Genomic DNA, 17,208 nt, shown 5'->3' with positions numbered 1-17,208 from the left:
GCTAGAAAAAGCTTCAGGGTCAATATTTAAGATTCTCTGGTTTAGAAGCAGAAAGGACCATTATTTGTATTTGTTGTGAAGAATGCTATTTGCATATTCAAGGCAAAAGAGACTGGAAAGTTTGTTACACACTTCTAAACAAAGTTGGCCCCAAAAAGAAGACTTTCCCCCCTTTACTTTCAGAAGAAAGTTCTCAAAGTTCTTACCGTCGCATTTTTGTGTCACTTCATTAAACTTGTGTCCAGCTGGGCATTTGCACTCAAAAGATCCAACAGTATTAATGCAATTTCCCCCCTGACAGATCCCAGGGATGGCTTGGCATTCATCCACATCTATCATATAAAAAAGGAAAAAACACCCACTTTTAATGCATTTCTCAAGAACAGCCATAATAATTTGTCTACACAGAAATTAAAGTAAATATGCCTAAATCCATTCTTCACCCATCATAATATTATGATACTTGCTTGTGAAGACAGACACTAATTTTGTAATTATTCTATGCAAAGTATGATTAAGTACAGTACTCTAAATATTTTCTGCAAGAAATCACATGGTTATTATTGTTACAGACATTAAACATCTAACTGCTATTGCTTTGTTTTTGCAAAACATCTGGGGAATGGTGTGCAGAGAACACAGCCTGCCAAAACCCAGGTTCCTTTAAAGTGTCTGAAGCTGGGCACCCAACATGACTTGCCCCTTTGAAAATCTTAGCAATCCCATACAGTGCACAGCCCACCAGCACAGAGATGCAGGAGCCGTGGAGGAGCAGTGTGCACTGTGCATGGAGGGGGCCTCATGGAGAGGCATGGGGAACTGCATAGTCATTACTGGTGGAAATTATTACCTCGTTACTCCAGTAAGATCAGCACCAATGACCCTACACTGTGGTTAGGATTTGACTCAAGAAGTTTCATAGCCATAATTAATGTCTCCAGAGGAATTATTAATGACCTGCTTAGACATTGATAAATTTGGAGGGTTTTTTCCCCTTTATTTCTCTTTGCTTTTAATTTTTTCACTCAAGAAAGTGAAACAACCAAGATGCTATCACAGGCTAGGTAGGAAGCTCAAGACAAACATTTTCAAGAGGCCCCAGTTTTTGGCTTCACAGCTATTTTAGCACAACAACATGTGTCTCGTCACTTAGACGCAAAGTGTTGCTACGGCTTAGTAACAGCTAGAGAAAAGAGACTAAAGAGGGAGGAGTGGCATTGCAACAGGAGACAGTGGAGGTCTGGCTCACAGTCCCTGGGGGCTGCCCTGTGTCTGCTGCTCCCTGTCCTTCCAGAGCAAACAGAGCACTCACCGCTCTCCAACCCAAATGCCCGTGCTTCCCCCAGCTCCCCAAGGAGTACCAGCTCCTCCTGGTACAACCCAATTTCCTGAATTCTTGGGCTTCACACTAGGATCAGTTTCAACACAGGGACACAAGCTGAAGGGGAGGACGTCTTCAAACCTCCCTTTATAAATCCCAGAGAGCCAGCTGTAATGCGTCTTGTAGTCTGAAAAGCAAAGTATTATGTCTGTACAAAAGGCCAAGTGGCAATTTCCCTGGGAGCCACAAGTAGGAAGTTTCAGGAACGCCAAGGGGTATATCTGTACCACATCGCAGGCGTTATGCAAAGATCCCCGGCCGACTGAACCTGGTCAGGGGGTGCAGCAGCAGAGCCAGAGCAGTGCTGTGCCTGAGCTAACTGCTGTGCTGGGAGGCACAGGGAACTAGCACAGCCTCAGCACCCTCGACACAGCCACATCGCTGCAGCAACTTGAGCTACAGCAATATGCTGTGCTTTAGTAACAGTAATCAGCCAGACTTCATGGCACTGTACTGACTTTAAAAAAAAAAAAAATTAAAAAAATAGAAATCATGCTCCTGAGTCACGATGTCTGTTTCAAAATCCCACCTTTTGGCTTTCATTTTCCTCCTTTGTATCTTTTAAAAACCTCAGCTGTGACATTAATTTAACTATCGGCCAGACAGACAAAGTCAAACTGTGGGCAGTGATATTCTATTTACTTTTTAAAATAAACTTGCCCTCCCCATCGTTTTATTTTTTCTGACTTCTCCACACAATAATAATGGTTCCTTTTTCTCTTCAGAGAACCTGGATTTTATTTAACCTGCTTTCCTTTATTTAGATTGAATATGGATGTGAAATCCCTGAAATGTCTTCAGTCTGAATGGATATTATCTGATTTCAAAAAGACTGGATTTAGTACAATTGCATGAAAAACAAAGCTAATATGTGGTTCCATAGCAGATCTGTTGAAATTATGAACACATTACAAGAGCAGGGAAAACTGGAAAGTACAAGTCAAACATACAGGGCCAAAACTGTGTTGGCACCGCATACAGATTAGCATAAATGTAGCTGCATGCTAAGAAATGTGCAGCAAGCAGAAGTAGCCTTATTCCGAACTGCACAAACCCATTGGAGAGGTCACTGCAGCTTTTCCGTGACACAAACAAGAGGGATATAACTAGGTGTGGCACGAGTTCAGGGGTGTGGGCCACATATTTACGCACATAAGATTTCGGAAGTGTCCAGAACCTCGATTCGCAGATTTCTGCACAATTTAGTTCTGACCTTTACAGTGAGAGGGGTGAACAGAATGGCTGAGGTCAAAATATGTGCACGTTATGTGGCATACACAAACATGCCCATCTCGAAGTTCATCATGCCTGTCTGCAGGCACCAGCCAGGACTCGGTCTGTGACAGGGGATATCTACATTCTTTAACGTAATGGAATGCCTTGAAGTCCTTCATAGGAATTTCATGATTAAATAAAATTACTCATACATTTATAATCTTTATCTCCCCTATTTTCAAAAATATTGTAACTTATTAGAAAATGTTAGACAGATTGAAATAAACTAGCCCCAGAGATATGGTCCTGGGAATTTACAATCCACATCAGTCTAATACATAGCTGCCCCTGTTAACTTTCTCCTGTTTCCTGCCAGACATCCAGACAATAAAAGAATTTATACAGCTGGAAGTATTAGAATAAAAGCCAAAAGCAGTGTAAGGACTTTCTATGGTAAGGCATGCTCAGAAAGAAGTAAGCAACATCTGGGTGGATTTTACAATTTGAAACAAATGCAAATGCATTTCCAAAATTGTATAAAATATATAATAGGGCATTTCAAATGGCACGACATGCACTTTTCTCCAGGTCAAAGCAGTGTAGCTTGAGAGATAAGACACTGAAGATGAATCCAAAATCAACACATTTTAGTTAAAAATCCCACACCAGATCACCGGATAAATGGAACAGTATTGCCACGGATTGATTATTGCACATTTTGAGTGCTTTTTGAAACAGAATAAATTCTTCCACGGAATGATCAAGTGGTACACTCAGAAAAACACCATTACAGAACCAAGGGAAAGGGCTGCTGGCAGTGAGAAATTCATTAAGATGCTGGCTGCTCTCACATGACCTAAGTTACTAGCGTACTCACTTGAACATCAGGCACTCACTGAATCATGAAGTAATGCATCTGACAATGTTTTTCCATTCTTCACACATATAGCTGAGAATGGCTTAGGACAGGTTATTCACAGCAGTGTAACTCAATTAAGATTAATCCAGTAACAATTTCAGCAGCTTTTGGGGAAGCATTGCTGCTAACGTACCTTGACAGGCCCCAGTTCGAATGTTTGGAATGAAGCCTCGTCGGCAGGGATGCGGCTGGGCAGGACACATTTCACAGGGGTGGCCCCATGCTCTCCCAACTGTTGCACAGCAAAGGGTTTTTGTGCAGACTATTCCACTGAGCTGTCCCTGGCACATCTGGTTGGTTATCAAAGTGAAGCAAGGGCCGGTCCTGTAATCTGCACCAAAGACATGAAACCTAATCAGCATCACAATAAAAATACACACCAAAACTCAAAATAAAGCAAAACAACAGCACATTCAGGCAAGTCTTCTGCACGTAAATTGCCCACCAGCCCAACATTTTTACTTAGCAGTGTTCTGCAGAGGATTTTTCTCAAGTTCTCTTCTCATTCAAATCCACTGAAAATAAGCAGCTCTATAAATACATTGTGACTATTTTACCAGGAGTATTATATACTTAAGATTCTGCACGTCCCCTTTGCTGCTTGGTTTAATCTCTGGTAATACTCTTTGGGAGGTCTTTTCATCAGTTTGTTTTAAATATTCAGTGCATTAATTCAAATAATACTGATAAAAGTGTTACGGTATGTTTATTTCCACAAGTGGTGTTCTCAAATGAGTCTCAAGAGAAGGCAATACAGACTGCAGAAAGTTTTTTGAGGACAGTTTTCACTGTTATTCAGGCATACGCTGTACCAGATATGTGGGTAAGCTTTGCCTACAGCCGAATGGAGGGCATGTGGAACACATCTGCTTTGATTTGTTTATGGTAGGACAGGCCACTTAGCCAACAGACAGAATTAAACTAAGATGTTAATAAAATACTAGTAGGCTTTATTTTGTTCCATTCTCCAAGGGCAACAACTAAACAGTGGTACTGCCAACTCCTGCTGTCTCCTCTACATCCGGGGTGCACACTCCAGTTAATTCTTCACAAGCGATGCTAAAATGTTTTTCTGTTATGGTACACCAGGACAGAGTCCAGCATCCCATGAACACAGCCAGCAAATTATGAACCTGATGTTTGCCTGCACTGAAATAGTTACCCAGTGCCTCAGCCAAGGTCACTAACTAATCCACACTGCCTTACAGTCATGACATTATAAATTCATCCAATTTTCGTGCCACTGCCAAACTCTTGTTTCCAACAAACAATAATGTTTCCACTAAACCATTGATAAATAGTGTTAAATAGGGCAGAAGTTAAGAATGGATGCCTTTCCCATCTGCCCCATCTCCCCATACCAGGTGCACCTTGAACCTTATCATTTAACTAATCTTCATTCCAATCCAGGGATGCTATGTCCATGTGCTATAATTCTGCTGATTAATCAAGCCACCCCTTGATAGAATAAAATGGCTTAAAGAAAAGCTGTAAGCTATACAATAGTGCTACATTGTTACTATTATCTTCATCAATTAAATGTGATCTTCTCAGAAAGGATATCAAGTTAGTTTGAAAGACCTGCTTCTGATAAACTTGTACTAAATGACACTTACACACCGTTTACTCTTCATTAACTATGTATTACAACCTATAATTGCTATTGTATCTTTTGCCTGTTTAACAGACCTATAATCACCCAGATCATCTCTTTTCCTTTTAAAATAGTGGAACAATAATAATTTTCTTCTAGCCTCTGGAAATTTGTCCTGTATTTCCAGATTTATGAAGAATTAACCTGCATGATATGAGAACCCTTTAGCTAGCTCTTTTCAGTCTCCCTAGTGCTGGTTACCTGGACTAGCTGTATAAAAATACGTAAATGCAATTACTGCTATTTAATGTCATCCTTAAATGCTATCAGACTGCAAGTACAAAATTTCTGTCCTATCCCCTCCAAACAGTACAGGTGCATTTACTGAACACTTCTCCCTCTTCTTCCCTAGCAATTCCGTGAGCCTCACCATGAAATGGTTCAGAATCTCTCATAACATGTCTCTTACTCTTGGTTACTTAATTCCTTTTCATCATCTTAACTTTTTTTGCTTTGGTATTTCTCATTGTGTCCCTTCACTTCCCATATTAATTTTCTACACTACAGCTTCTATCAAGTTCTTTTCCCATTTCTAAGTATTTTTGTAACTGCTTTCATTTTCCCAGTTAGACAGGCTTGTTTACCTTTTGTCAAAACTTACATTGCCTTCTTTCTCATATCTCATTGTAGAACTGCAGCTTTGGAAGCATGTAGTACAAAATCAAATACTACCAGCTTTATCTTATTCCTTCAGCACACAAATACATACAAAGAAGTCCTGATCAGTTATACCTACCAATTAAAAAAATTTAGTTCCAAGATTGATTCTTCATCCTTGAACAAAATGAGGTCTAAGAGACACTTTACTGCATGCAAAACTCCTAATATTTAAACTCCTAATATTAAAACAACAGATGACAATTTCTTTAGAAACACCACAGTTTTGTGTTGGCAACAGGAAATCTCCAATGTACCTCCTCAGAATGAAATCCCTCATTGTAGTGTGTCCCTATGCCATTTATATAATGGTTTAAAAAGGAGTCATTTTGTTCTGTGTTGTAGCGGGAAGCACGCGTCAGACAGTAGTCAATAACCCATCTTGTATTTTATGTTAGAATATGAATGGATCAGCATTTACGATTGTTTGCTTTCAAGCTATAAATGACCTAGCAGTGGCTAATATGACTTAGAAATATGGGGAACCCAATGAAGTTAACTTTATAATCATGCAAATCTTTCCACAAGGTTTTTGTAACAAGAAGTAGGTCAAATATGCACTCAAACCCAAGCAAATCCAGCTCCTATTTGTTACTATCCAAATTCATAGCACTTTAGTACAGAGAATTATAGACTTTATTTTCCCCCAGTCCTTTGCCTTGAAAAATTTTATTCTTCGTACTCAGTTTTCTGCTGAGTACAACTTTCCTTCTATTCTCTCAAATACAATCTTTCACCTTTTTACAAGTAAGATTTTCTTTTGCGTTCTTAATGGAAAATTCTAAAGGTCAGAAAAATGCATAAGAAAAAGATCATTTGGATGTACACACTGACCTATGGCCCCAGAGAACACACTTCATGTCCATTTTTTTATACAGAGGCTTAATAAAAAGAGGTCTAAAATTAAAGCATTCTTAATAGTCAGTTTAATATTTTGTGACACGTTACAAGATGAAGGCCTGTGAGAAGGAAAAGGAAATGGGATTCCACTAACAGGATGGCAAAACGAAAAAAGAATGGTTTCACATGTAAAGAGATTTCCTTGAGTTATACCGTTTCCCTTGAAGGTGTTTGCTTTTATGAATTATGCTGATTGCAGAAGATGCAGTAAACCCTAGGGTCTATGCTACAAGGCACTGACTTGGGATATGAACTTAAACTCCCAATCTTTATTTTGTAACAGCAAAGTTTCCTTATACATTCATGTCATTTGCAATTACTCAAACTACTTCGAATAAAGCTCAAACACAAGGTTCCAAGCGATCAGTTAGGAGTTGAAAGGAGAGGAAGGGGAAAAATACAGCCAGAAAAGCTATTACACAGTTTGTGTTTTTTTCCAGAGGTAATGTCATTTTAACTGAAGAATGTTGAGACTTGAAATTATTTTACTAAAATGATTTTTTAAAGATATGCAACTGATAATTCAAATGTTTTAACTCACTTCTAATGCAAATTTCAGCACATGCAAGCAGCCTTCAGTAAGGCATTAGCCACAGTTATCTAACAACTTTATCTGCTTCTTCACATACTTAGCTATTTTGATAAGGAATAATTCCACAGGGAGCCTCAGACAACTGAGAAGGCGGCAGACACTGTAAACCACATTAAGTTCATATACCGTCAAAAAGAGCAAGAGGGCAATAGAATGAGGCTGGTGTACACCATGCAAGACTCCAGTTTATTAAGTCCGCAGGAAAGAATCAGGCTGCATTTTGATCTAGAGCTCGTTCCTGTTTCAGCCACAATCATCAAATAATTTTAGTTATCTTCTCAAAAGATCCTTTATGCTCCTAAAAGCACCGCAGAGGCTGCTGAAATATGTAGTACTGGCAGGCTTTGATCAAAATCTAGCACAGCAATAAATAATGATAATTGTTCCAAGTAATGCTGGACAGCACCAAAGACACTGCAAGCACCAGGATAATGCAAGACTTCTGACACCAGATACACATCTTAAGCCCTCAGCTCGTGTTAACCTCTGTTTGTTCTTAAACACAATATAGTTTTTAATGTAAAAACACAGTTTTAAAAAAAATTGAACTAATGGAACCCAGATTAAACAATTATGCTAGTGCAAGGATGCTGGATGACATTCTGGTCACACTTTCCTCCAAGAGCCATTCCTTGTAAAATCTCCTATGAAGAGTTCTTGATGTTTCAAATTAACAGCCTGATTTTGCAAACTGATAAGCACCTGTTAGGGAGGTTGACAGACTCTTCCACCCTTGTTAAAATAAACAGATGCTGAATGGGTGCAAAGGTCAAAGGATAGGACCCTAGCAAGCCAGCATTTATCTTACCATGATCGAGATACTGAAAAGAGGAAAATGCCATCTCCTGCCATCATAAAGAAATGGATAATGATAAAATGAGTGCTGCTTTTCCAGTCCTCAGCACACAGCACACACAGCTCACACAGTACCTTGTGCTGCACACTGGCTGAGCAGCAAACCCAGAACGTTGCTTGGAGGGAGGAAGCATTCCTCCTAGCTGTTAGCACTTCACATGGGTAAATTCTGCATGAACCCCCAAATTGAGCCAAGACTGCTGTGTAACTGAAACCCCCCTCAGCAACGCAAACTGGCAACTTGCCCTTTCTTTAGTACAGGGGAAAAGGGAAAGAAAGGAATATTCCATTATCATACAAAGAATGAAAGAAAGGTCAGAAAGGGCTCTAAGGCAAGTGAAGTATCTTAAAGCTGATCTTTATTACAGTTTACTTTCCTGCCTAGCAGCATTTTTGTTTCTGCTGTTTGGTGGCTTGGTGGTTTGGGTTTTTTTACCAGCTGGGGATAAAAGAGGAACATTGGAAGTGAGACTGCACAAGGCAGAAACACAGTCTTGTCTCTGCAAGGCCTGCTCAGCGCTGCTCACGTGTGACCCACTGCACTTGATAGCCCATGCCACTGCTTGGCCAGCCATCAGAAAAGAGAATTGCAACTAGTTGCACCTGATAATGCTCTTCTGGAAACTGATCTCACACAGCCAAAGAATAACGCTAGCAAAAGACTGGCGGTCTGACTTGCAGAATCCTTTTAACACGGTACATGACTTCAGGCAAATTTAAACTATTTTTTCTCAAGCATCCAAAATGTGTATTTCCAATGGGGGGGGGAAAAAAAAATATAGCAATTCTGTTTTTCAATGGTATTCTTAAAGTACAAACAGGAATGGTGAGAGAACTAGTGACTATGCCGTTACAAGCAGAAAAAAGTACTGGGTAATTAAAATGCAGCACTCTGCAGCTGGGTGCAGTAACAGTATGAGAAATCAGGTTTCCATCTTTCCCTGGCCTGGAATGGCAGGTGCTGAGAATACTATGTATAAGAAAAGAGATCACATCGCTGTTACAGAGGATGAAAATTTGCCTTAAACACAACTTTTAGATTAGAAAAAGTAGGATTAGGATTAGAAAAACAGTTGATGGGATTTCCAAAGGAGTTTCCAAAAATGTCCAGTGGCTGGACACTTACAGATGGGAAAAATTAATGGGTGAGAAGGGAACTCTGAATATATCAATTCAGATGTCACCAATAAGAATGATATGAGAATGACATCAAGCAAGTTATGTTTTTGGAACAGGGATAAAGACAGTGTTTTAAAAAATTAGCTTTCACTGAGCCACGAATGAAGATTCTTAAATGAATCCTAAAAATACACACATACAATCATATTTACTTAAGCTGATTCAGGTGTGCTTGCACAAACAAAACTCCTGTCACTTTTCCTGGGTTTAAAACCCAGGAACGGAAGAAATGTATATCAGATATTCTGATCTGAAATCTGAGATACATGGTGACACAATGGCAGCATGGATATGATAACAAATGCCAACTCTTAAAATTTTAGTTCTTTGAGATGATGTTTCTTGACAGGACTGGAAAACATACAATACCTCTCACTATACAAACAACTATACTGTTAATGGAAAAACACAGCTTCCATCACTGTATGTTTCACTGCACTTCAATCATCTTACTCTCTTCAGAGAAGGTAGCAACACATTTAAAGGTGATGGAAAAAAACACCATGTGCCTCATTTCAGGAGGCAGGATCTGCTGTGCCTGAAATGAGAATTTTTGCAGTAAAATTCCAAGAATTACAGAGAACCTCAGAACTGACACGAGCACAGCACAACCAAGCTGACTGTGGCAGTAAGTACCACCATAGCACAGAGAGTTACAGAACACAAAGGTTTAGCATTTCAGGCTCAAGTCCCAAATGTCCTTCAAAGTGAGTCTAGGTATTCTGAGGCATAGTAGAATCTCCTGATAATGACAGAGAGAACAAACAGAATGCTTTACACACATACCCTCCCAGAAGAGTAATGCAAACCTGTGTATGTCACTGTACCAGAGAAACAGGGAAGGGTAATGCGCTTGTAACTCCATTTTCACTTGCAAAATGTCCCTTTCAATTGCTTGTAGGCTATCATGAAGTCATGTTTTGCATACAGGACTTTGTGGCTTTGAAGTGCTGGTCAGAAAAATGAATGACCGCGCTCAGGAACCCATGGGGTACCTATTCCATCTTTCCTAATAGGGGACATGTCGCACATCTCGCTTCACAGACTGAATCAAGACCAGACACACAACACAACATTCCCATGTTAGCTCAATACGCTGACTTCCAACCGTTTAAAAAGTCAGACACAGTAAGTCTCCATCCACAGGTGACGCTGAAATGCCAGCTGATAAATGCATCCAATCACAACACTCTTTCTTCCACACGGGCCGTTTCCTTAAATAATTACTCACTGTTAAGCACTCCCTGTCCTCTCCTCCCCCCAGCCAGACACCATTACTCACCCCAGTCAGATCCCAATGTGTCATCACTGGAAAGTACATGGCAAAGATATCAGAGGGTGTTCAGAAGGAAAGAAAACAAAACTTCGTAAATATTTTAAAACTTATTTCCTACGATGTCTAACACTTCTTACCAATGAGGTTTGGTAGGTTTAGCTGTGGTACGTGAAGAAATTATCAGCATGCCACTTCTGTCTGCTTCCTTCCAGTGCCAGAGATGGCTTCACATAGTAACAAGACCCTTTCCCAGCTGCTTCAGCACACAGTGCAGCACAGAGCTCAAACTGCTGAGATTTAACACTGGCTAGTGCTAAGATGTCACTGGAACTGGGGACTCAGAGTGCAACCATTCAGGCATTGTTTCTGGCAGGGGTATAAATCTGGCAGCAGAGATGTCTCAAAATACCACAGCTGTGCTGCGGACAGATCACAGCTCCAAGTTGCCTCTCATTATTTTAACAAGAGTAAAAAACATCCATGGAAGCATATCTAACACTTGCAATAAATAACTTCCACTGGTATCATAACTCTTTATTCTGTATTAGTCAGCCACAAAAGTTAGTTACTGCCTCATATATTCCAGCCCCAGGAATATTATCCTCTAATTCATGATTCTGATGACCCCATTTCTGCATGTCTTCCTCACCTTTGCTTGTTGCAAATTGTTCTCATATATTGACTTGCTGGCACACTTCAGCCTAAATTTATTTTCCATTCCGTAAGCTGCTTCACAAATCCATTTCTGCACAGATGATCTGTTTAACATGTCTATCTAGCAAATATTATCTAGTCTTCCTAGGATACTGATTAAAGAACAGGACTTCTAAATAACAGCTTACTAACCATGTGAGACTAACATTATCAGTTGCATTTGATGTACAGAACAATTCAGGCTGAGCATTTTCAAAAGTACTTTGGCAATTCCTTTTCAAGAACAAATATACAACTGTTTTCATGCCAATTTTGTTCTTGCAACTGACCCAGTTCTCGAAGTCTGTAACTGAAAAGTAATAACATTACAGTAATAAAATAAAAAAATAATGTTCAAAAAATTATTATAGAATTGGAGTGATTTGTTGCACACATTTTAATCCAACACGCAGACTAAGCATTTCACCAAAATCAAGGCTTTAGCTCTGTTGTTCCAAATTATGTGCGGCAGCAGTCCAAATACAGAAAATTGTTACCACATTTTATTCTTTTCCATGATGAAGAAAACAGTAAGCAATGCAGCTAAATGCAGAATAACTTCTCATTTCTGAATAATCAGTTACCTGACAAACTCTAACCCACCCTACTTTGCTGTATAAGCTACAAAGGAACATTTCTTTGCAGATTTTAATTTTTCCAATTTCTTTCACAGGCTAGCAACAATGAAATAAAATTCTGAGTTGATTTCCATCTCTCTTTTTGCAAAAAAAGTAACTAACTTTGGTGACATATTTATTGTCAAGACCAGATGATTATTAAGGAGAATGGATTCAATTGAAGAACTCTGGAAGTTTCACTTAAAAAGAACAAGTTGGCTGAAGTTTATTACTACTTTTTAAAAAGAATTCTTAAGAAGTGCCACGTTATAGAAACTCTCTTAACATACCACAAAGTATTAACTATTGAATAGCAAGGTAAAGACAAAGCTAGTAGATGAGCTCTGTATATTTCTTCTCTTTGGCTCCAGAAGACACTGACTATAAAATAACTGAGACTATCCAAAACTTGTGCAAACTGTGTAAGAAAATAGGTCCTACCAACTTACAGTATATTAAATAGACCAACATCCAAAGAAAGGGAAAACGCTTTCAGCCAATGCAACACACAGGATTTAAAGAGATAGTGCACACATGTAAAAAGGAGAGGGAGTGGTACAATACATTAGAAATAACTTTTGTTTTCTAAAATGTAAATGTTCCTCTGCAGTGTCATGAAACACAATACAACTGCAGTGCACTGGAATGCAACTCAGTCCAGAACTGAAAACGGATTATAAATAAAAAGGGGAGGTGAGACGGAGGAAGGGAGCCAATTCTACTGCTCAAGCGAAGTGTAATACAATGAGTAAACATACAGCAGGAATGGTGAGAAGTCCACTCGCCTTCAGCGTGGATCACTTAAAGGGACGGCAGTAAATGTAATAACGATGCTTTGGGTGTTGGTAAGTATATATTATCATAATGACACATGGACAAATAACTTTTGTGGTCCTAACAGAATGCAGAACTTCTAAAGTCCTGGCAGCTATTTAACAAGGTAATTAGAGCAATCAACAATTTCTTCTTACTCCTTTATAACAGGTGCCAGGAATCATCTGGCTTGTCCTAAGCAATCTCCCTCTTTGCCATAACCTAAAAGGACCAGCATTCCTGAGAAATTATGGTGGTGGAAAACTTCTACTGAACGAAAGCAAGGGGCACACAGATTGTATTCCTGTGAAGACTCTTTTCCACACGGCAGACAGTTCCCTGACCAAATTTCTTCAGCTAGGCGCTTGCCCAGGTTTTTGTATTCTCGGTACTTCTCACATACATGTATTTTTAGTGATATGATTTTAGTGATGACAGATTTGATGTGATGTAAATACTGAATTTTTTTGTACTAGCCTGAAGACTTGGGAGTAACTAATACGGTTCTTTCTGAGTAAGGTTGTAACACAGAGTTTTATGTCGTAAATAGCCAGACACGGAAGAAATCCGAAGAACAATGACAACATACAGTATTTTGATTTTCACAGAAATATTTTAACAATTATTTAATTTCATGACTGCACAATAACCCCCTGAAAAAACCTCAGAAAGTGTTAGAAATTTAAGTCAATAATGTCCAAAAATTGCTTCAGACACTAATATCTCACCTCAAACTATGGTGAAACACATCAACTGCTTAACTGAAATACCATGCAACCCTCTGTGTTACAGGATCAGATTCCCTCCTCAATGAAACCGTGGCATCACTCTGTGTGTACACCAGTGTAATCATGACCAGAATGTGGCTCATTTTGCATAACCACATATATGGGATTTGCATTAAGACTGTGGTCCAAAAATAAACACAGTAATAACATGCACTATTTAACTCTGAATAAGTCTGATGGTATCTCTGTTGAAATGTTACAGAATACATGCCGTAATTCTGGAATTATCTCACATATTCAATACCTATTGCTAGAAGTAGGAAACATCTCTTTCCAAGAAGGCAAATAATCTAACCCTTGACTCACAAGTGTTTTCAACCAAGCAACTATAATTTTATTAAAAATATGTATTATACCCACCAGTAAGAAGTGCATGAGATGCTAACACTTGTGTGTTTCATTACTGTTAATTTTTTGTACAATTCTGGATATATTACTATGGAGCCTACCTCTCAGTTATTATTCTTCTGGTCGTCTTTGGGTTTTAGAGGTTTTCAGCAAGTCTAGGGTTCTCTCTTCTTTAACACTTTCCTGTAATATTTACTAAAGCATTAAATTGCTCTGTTGCTAACTGTGAATGATCTTCAGAAAATCGAAGATACTCACAGAGCTTCTAGACTTCTATATTTATTAGAAAGAGCCAATGAACATCAGATATATTAGTATTTAATTTAAAAAAGTAAACTTTTTTTTTTTAACGTCTACTGTCATTCCTGTCTTCACTGACCACTTGGCTGAAGGAGTCTTCTCTTTGCTTAGCACTAACGAGTGGATGTCCCCCAAAGACAATGAATGACTGGCCTCAAGCGACTGAGGACTTTCGGTATCCATTGTATCTTTAATCCAAGGATTACAGAAACTATTTATTACAACTGTCAATTAAATACTCTTTACGAAAATCACATCAAAAGCCTGATTTTTCCAAGCAGTGACAGAGCACAGAATTAAGTAAGTATCTTAAAACAGAAAAAAGAGAAGATATGAATCCACAGACAGTTATCAAACTTAGGTCAAGTTCTCTTCTTACTTGCATGCTGCAGGCAAGCAGAATGAAAGGTCTTTACTGACTCTCCTGTTAGCCATGTAATAAAAAGCATATTTTATTTTATTTTTTAACTTAAGATATTGGTTGAGAACAATTGCAAGTCTTTCTAAAAGACTACAAATTATCATGAATACTCTAGGCAAACATGGGAAACTTTTTGTGCTTTTACTCAAAATGCAAGCAACTCCACGTTCTTAGCATATTGCTTAATATTTCTTAACTTTTTAATAGCTTCTGTGCTGATGCCTTTGGCTTTTCATTATTTGTCACACTTGCTGTGTATGCATTATTTTATTGTAACAGGTATTGCAGAGCTATTTTTATCTCCGCACTGGAAACTGGCATCTCTTCTACTTGTTGATGGGAACGTCAGGTCCTAAGTTTTCATGTGCCTCCACACATGGGGCAAGTGACTAAAACTTTGGAAACAGTCACCAGCCTGAGTGCCTTGAATATGAACGTTCAAGCTCCGAGACTGAAATCCTAACAGATTTCTGTTTCCTCCCTATTAGATAGGACTTGTTGGTGCCCAGACATGGACATCTAGCATGAAGTCCAGGCCCCAGTTACCTGGGTTAGACTCACTGACTTTGATGAGAGAATGACAATTCAGTGGGGGAATCCCATTGCCTGTGACTGTGTGTGCACACACCCACATGTACAAAACAGCCAGTGTTGGTGGGGGGCGGTGAGGGGAAGAGAGAGATCCACCCAGCTTCAGAGGCCTCTTTCCAAAAGCTGGGCCATACTGGCTCAACCAAAAGTGACACACTCCAATTGTATTTTACTAATTATGTGCTCACAGGGAATAGCATCAGAATCTTGGAAACCGTAGTTTGTACTGAACGGTCCATTACACTGATCGCTGTACAGTTTTGGATGACTTCTCACTACTTATTTTAGAGGTTCTGGGTTGAAAACAGGATTTCTCTCATCTCCATGCCGCTAAAATCGCAGTGGTCCTTCAAAGCTGATTTTTTAAATTTTTTGCCATGGCAATCACTTAAATTTATCTGTGTAAATGCACAGAACATCTGGAATTAATGGTCTCAATTAATGGAGTTCATAACAGCGGTGCTCCAGAACATACATCAGTGAGAACCAGATAGGTAATTTTTATTTGGGGGATGTAGGAGAAAGGAATCAGGGGTTCAGCGAATGAGCCAGGTGTCTGTGAATAGCTAACTAGGGCACTGAGGGGAACAAACAGCTCTGGACTGTTCTTTGCATACTTCAACACAGTAATGCTGATTTCAAACAAAAACGGGAGATCCCAGCTGAAGGAGGATGATGGATATACATGCATATATATCCACACATACTTGCACTTTTTCTTCTCTTCCATTTGGGGTACAAAAGATTAAAGCAGAAGTTTTGTTACACTCTGGTTATACAGAGATTCTCCAAAAGATAAGTAAATACTCAACATAATAGGAATCACTCAGATTTAGGTCAGCAAACTGCAAGCCTCACGAACTCCCAACACAGGAGTACTTAACCTTTGAGTAACACAGGTGCCTTCGGCTGTCATGCTACCCGAGCCTCCCTTTCTCAGTTTACACCACATGGCGTAACACGGCACATAGCCTGGCATAGCTACGCATCACTGCTAATGCATCATGATGTATGAGTAGTACCAGAACCTAAAACATATGAAAAATAGAGAGCCACAGAAGTCCTTTAAATACATTTTCCATTCTAAAAAATCATTAAAATGCCTTGAAATTAAGTATAGTATTTATAGATTTAACTATGCTATTTATAGATAAAATAATAATTTATGTAAAATTTACAAAGCACTTACAGGCTTTGCTTCTGTTTACAGATAAAAGTATCCGCAGAAACTGCTGTTGATCCAGATGCCTGTCTAATACATAATACTTCACAGCCTTACAAAATGCTGTGTATAAAAGGATGGAAACTGCTTTTTGGCCTACTTTCTACACTGACATACTGAAGAGGAGGGATAGTCTTGTGGTTGAGACACTTGGCTGGGACTGAGATGACCTGGGTTCAGTTTCAGACTCTGCTACAGACTCCCTGTACATCCTTACACAAGTGACTTAATCTCCCTGTATATTAGCTCCCCACATGTAACATGGGGCTGCCAATACTTCTGGATGCTGTTGGGGTTTTTTCCTCTTCAAGACTACACAGCCTTTGGGACACAGACTTGTGTGTTTTGTGAATGATAAAGGGAGCCTCAAGCTGAGTTCAGGCCTCTTGGCATTACTGTAATAAAATGAGAAAAGATCTTTCATGTAATGTTTTTTGTGTTAAGACCCTTCAAGGTTTTTTGAGGTTTTTTTGGTGGGTTTTTTGGGGTTTTTTTAATGTTCAATTAATTGTCAGTTTCTAGTAAAAGACCAGAGGAATTATCTCCTGAGATCTTCTGTGCTGGGCAAGTACAACAGCAGCAGAACACATTCCACAGACGAACTCATGCACAATCAATTAGGTTGTCTAATTAATTTTCCAACTCAATAGATGCTATGAACTATTTTTTTTTTTTTTTTCAGAAATATATCTATACTGGATACACAGGTGTAAAAGCAATCCAAAAACTTTTAAAATCTTAGAGGAGAAGGATAGATAATATTCACTTGAAGGGAATGGGCTGCCCT

General features: G+C 39.0%; 1 protein-coding gene across 1 annotated transcript in view; it reads right to left on the bottom strand.

The window, feature by feature from the left end:
• Positions 1-17,208, bottom strand: part of FBN1 (fibrillin 1) — a 158,706-nt gene that overhangs the window by 99,713 nt on the left and 41,785 nt on the right. The window contains exons 6-7 of the mRNA XM_075714469.1: positions 3,649-3,846; positions 207-332 (exon numbers count right to left, since the gene is read on the bottom strand). Of these exons, the coding sequence (XP_075570584.1) occupies positions 207-332; positions 3,649-3,846 (324 nt within the window). The remainder of the gene's footprint in view (positions 1-206; positions 333-3,648; positions 3,847-17,208) is intronic.

Source organism: Pelecanus crispus, chromosome 7 (assembly GCF_030463565.1).
Source record: "Pelecanus crispus isolate bPelCri1 chromosome 7, bPelCri1.pri, whole genome shotgun sequence".
Taxonomy (NCBI): domain Eukaryota; kingdom Metazoa; phylum Chordata; class Aves; order Pelecaniformes; family Pelecanidae; genus Pelecanus; species Pelecanus crispus.
Note: the sequence above shows the minus strand (reverse complement) of the source record. Positions and strands in the feature narration are given on the sequence as shown.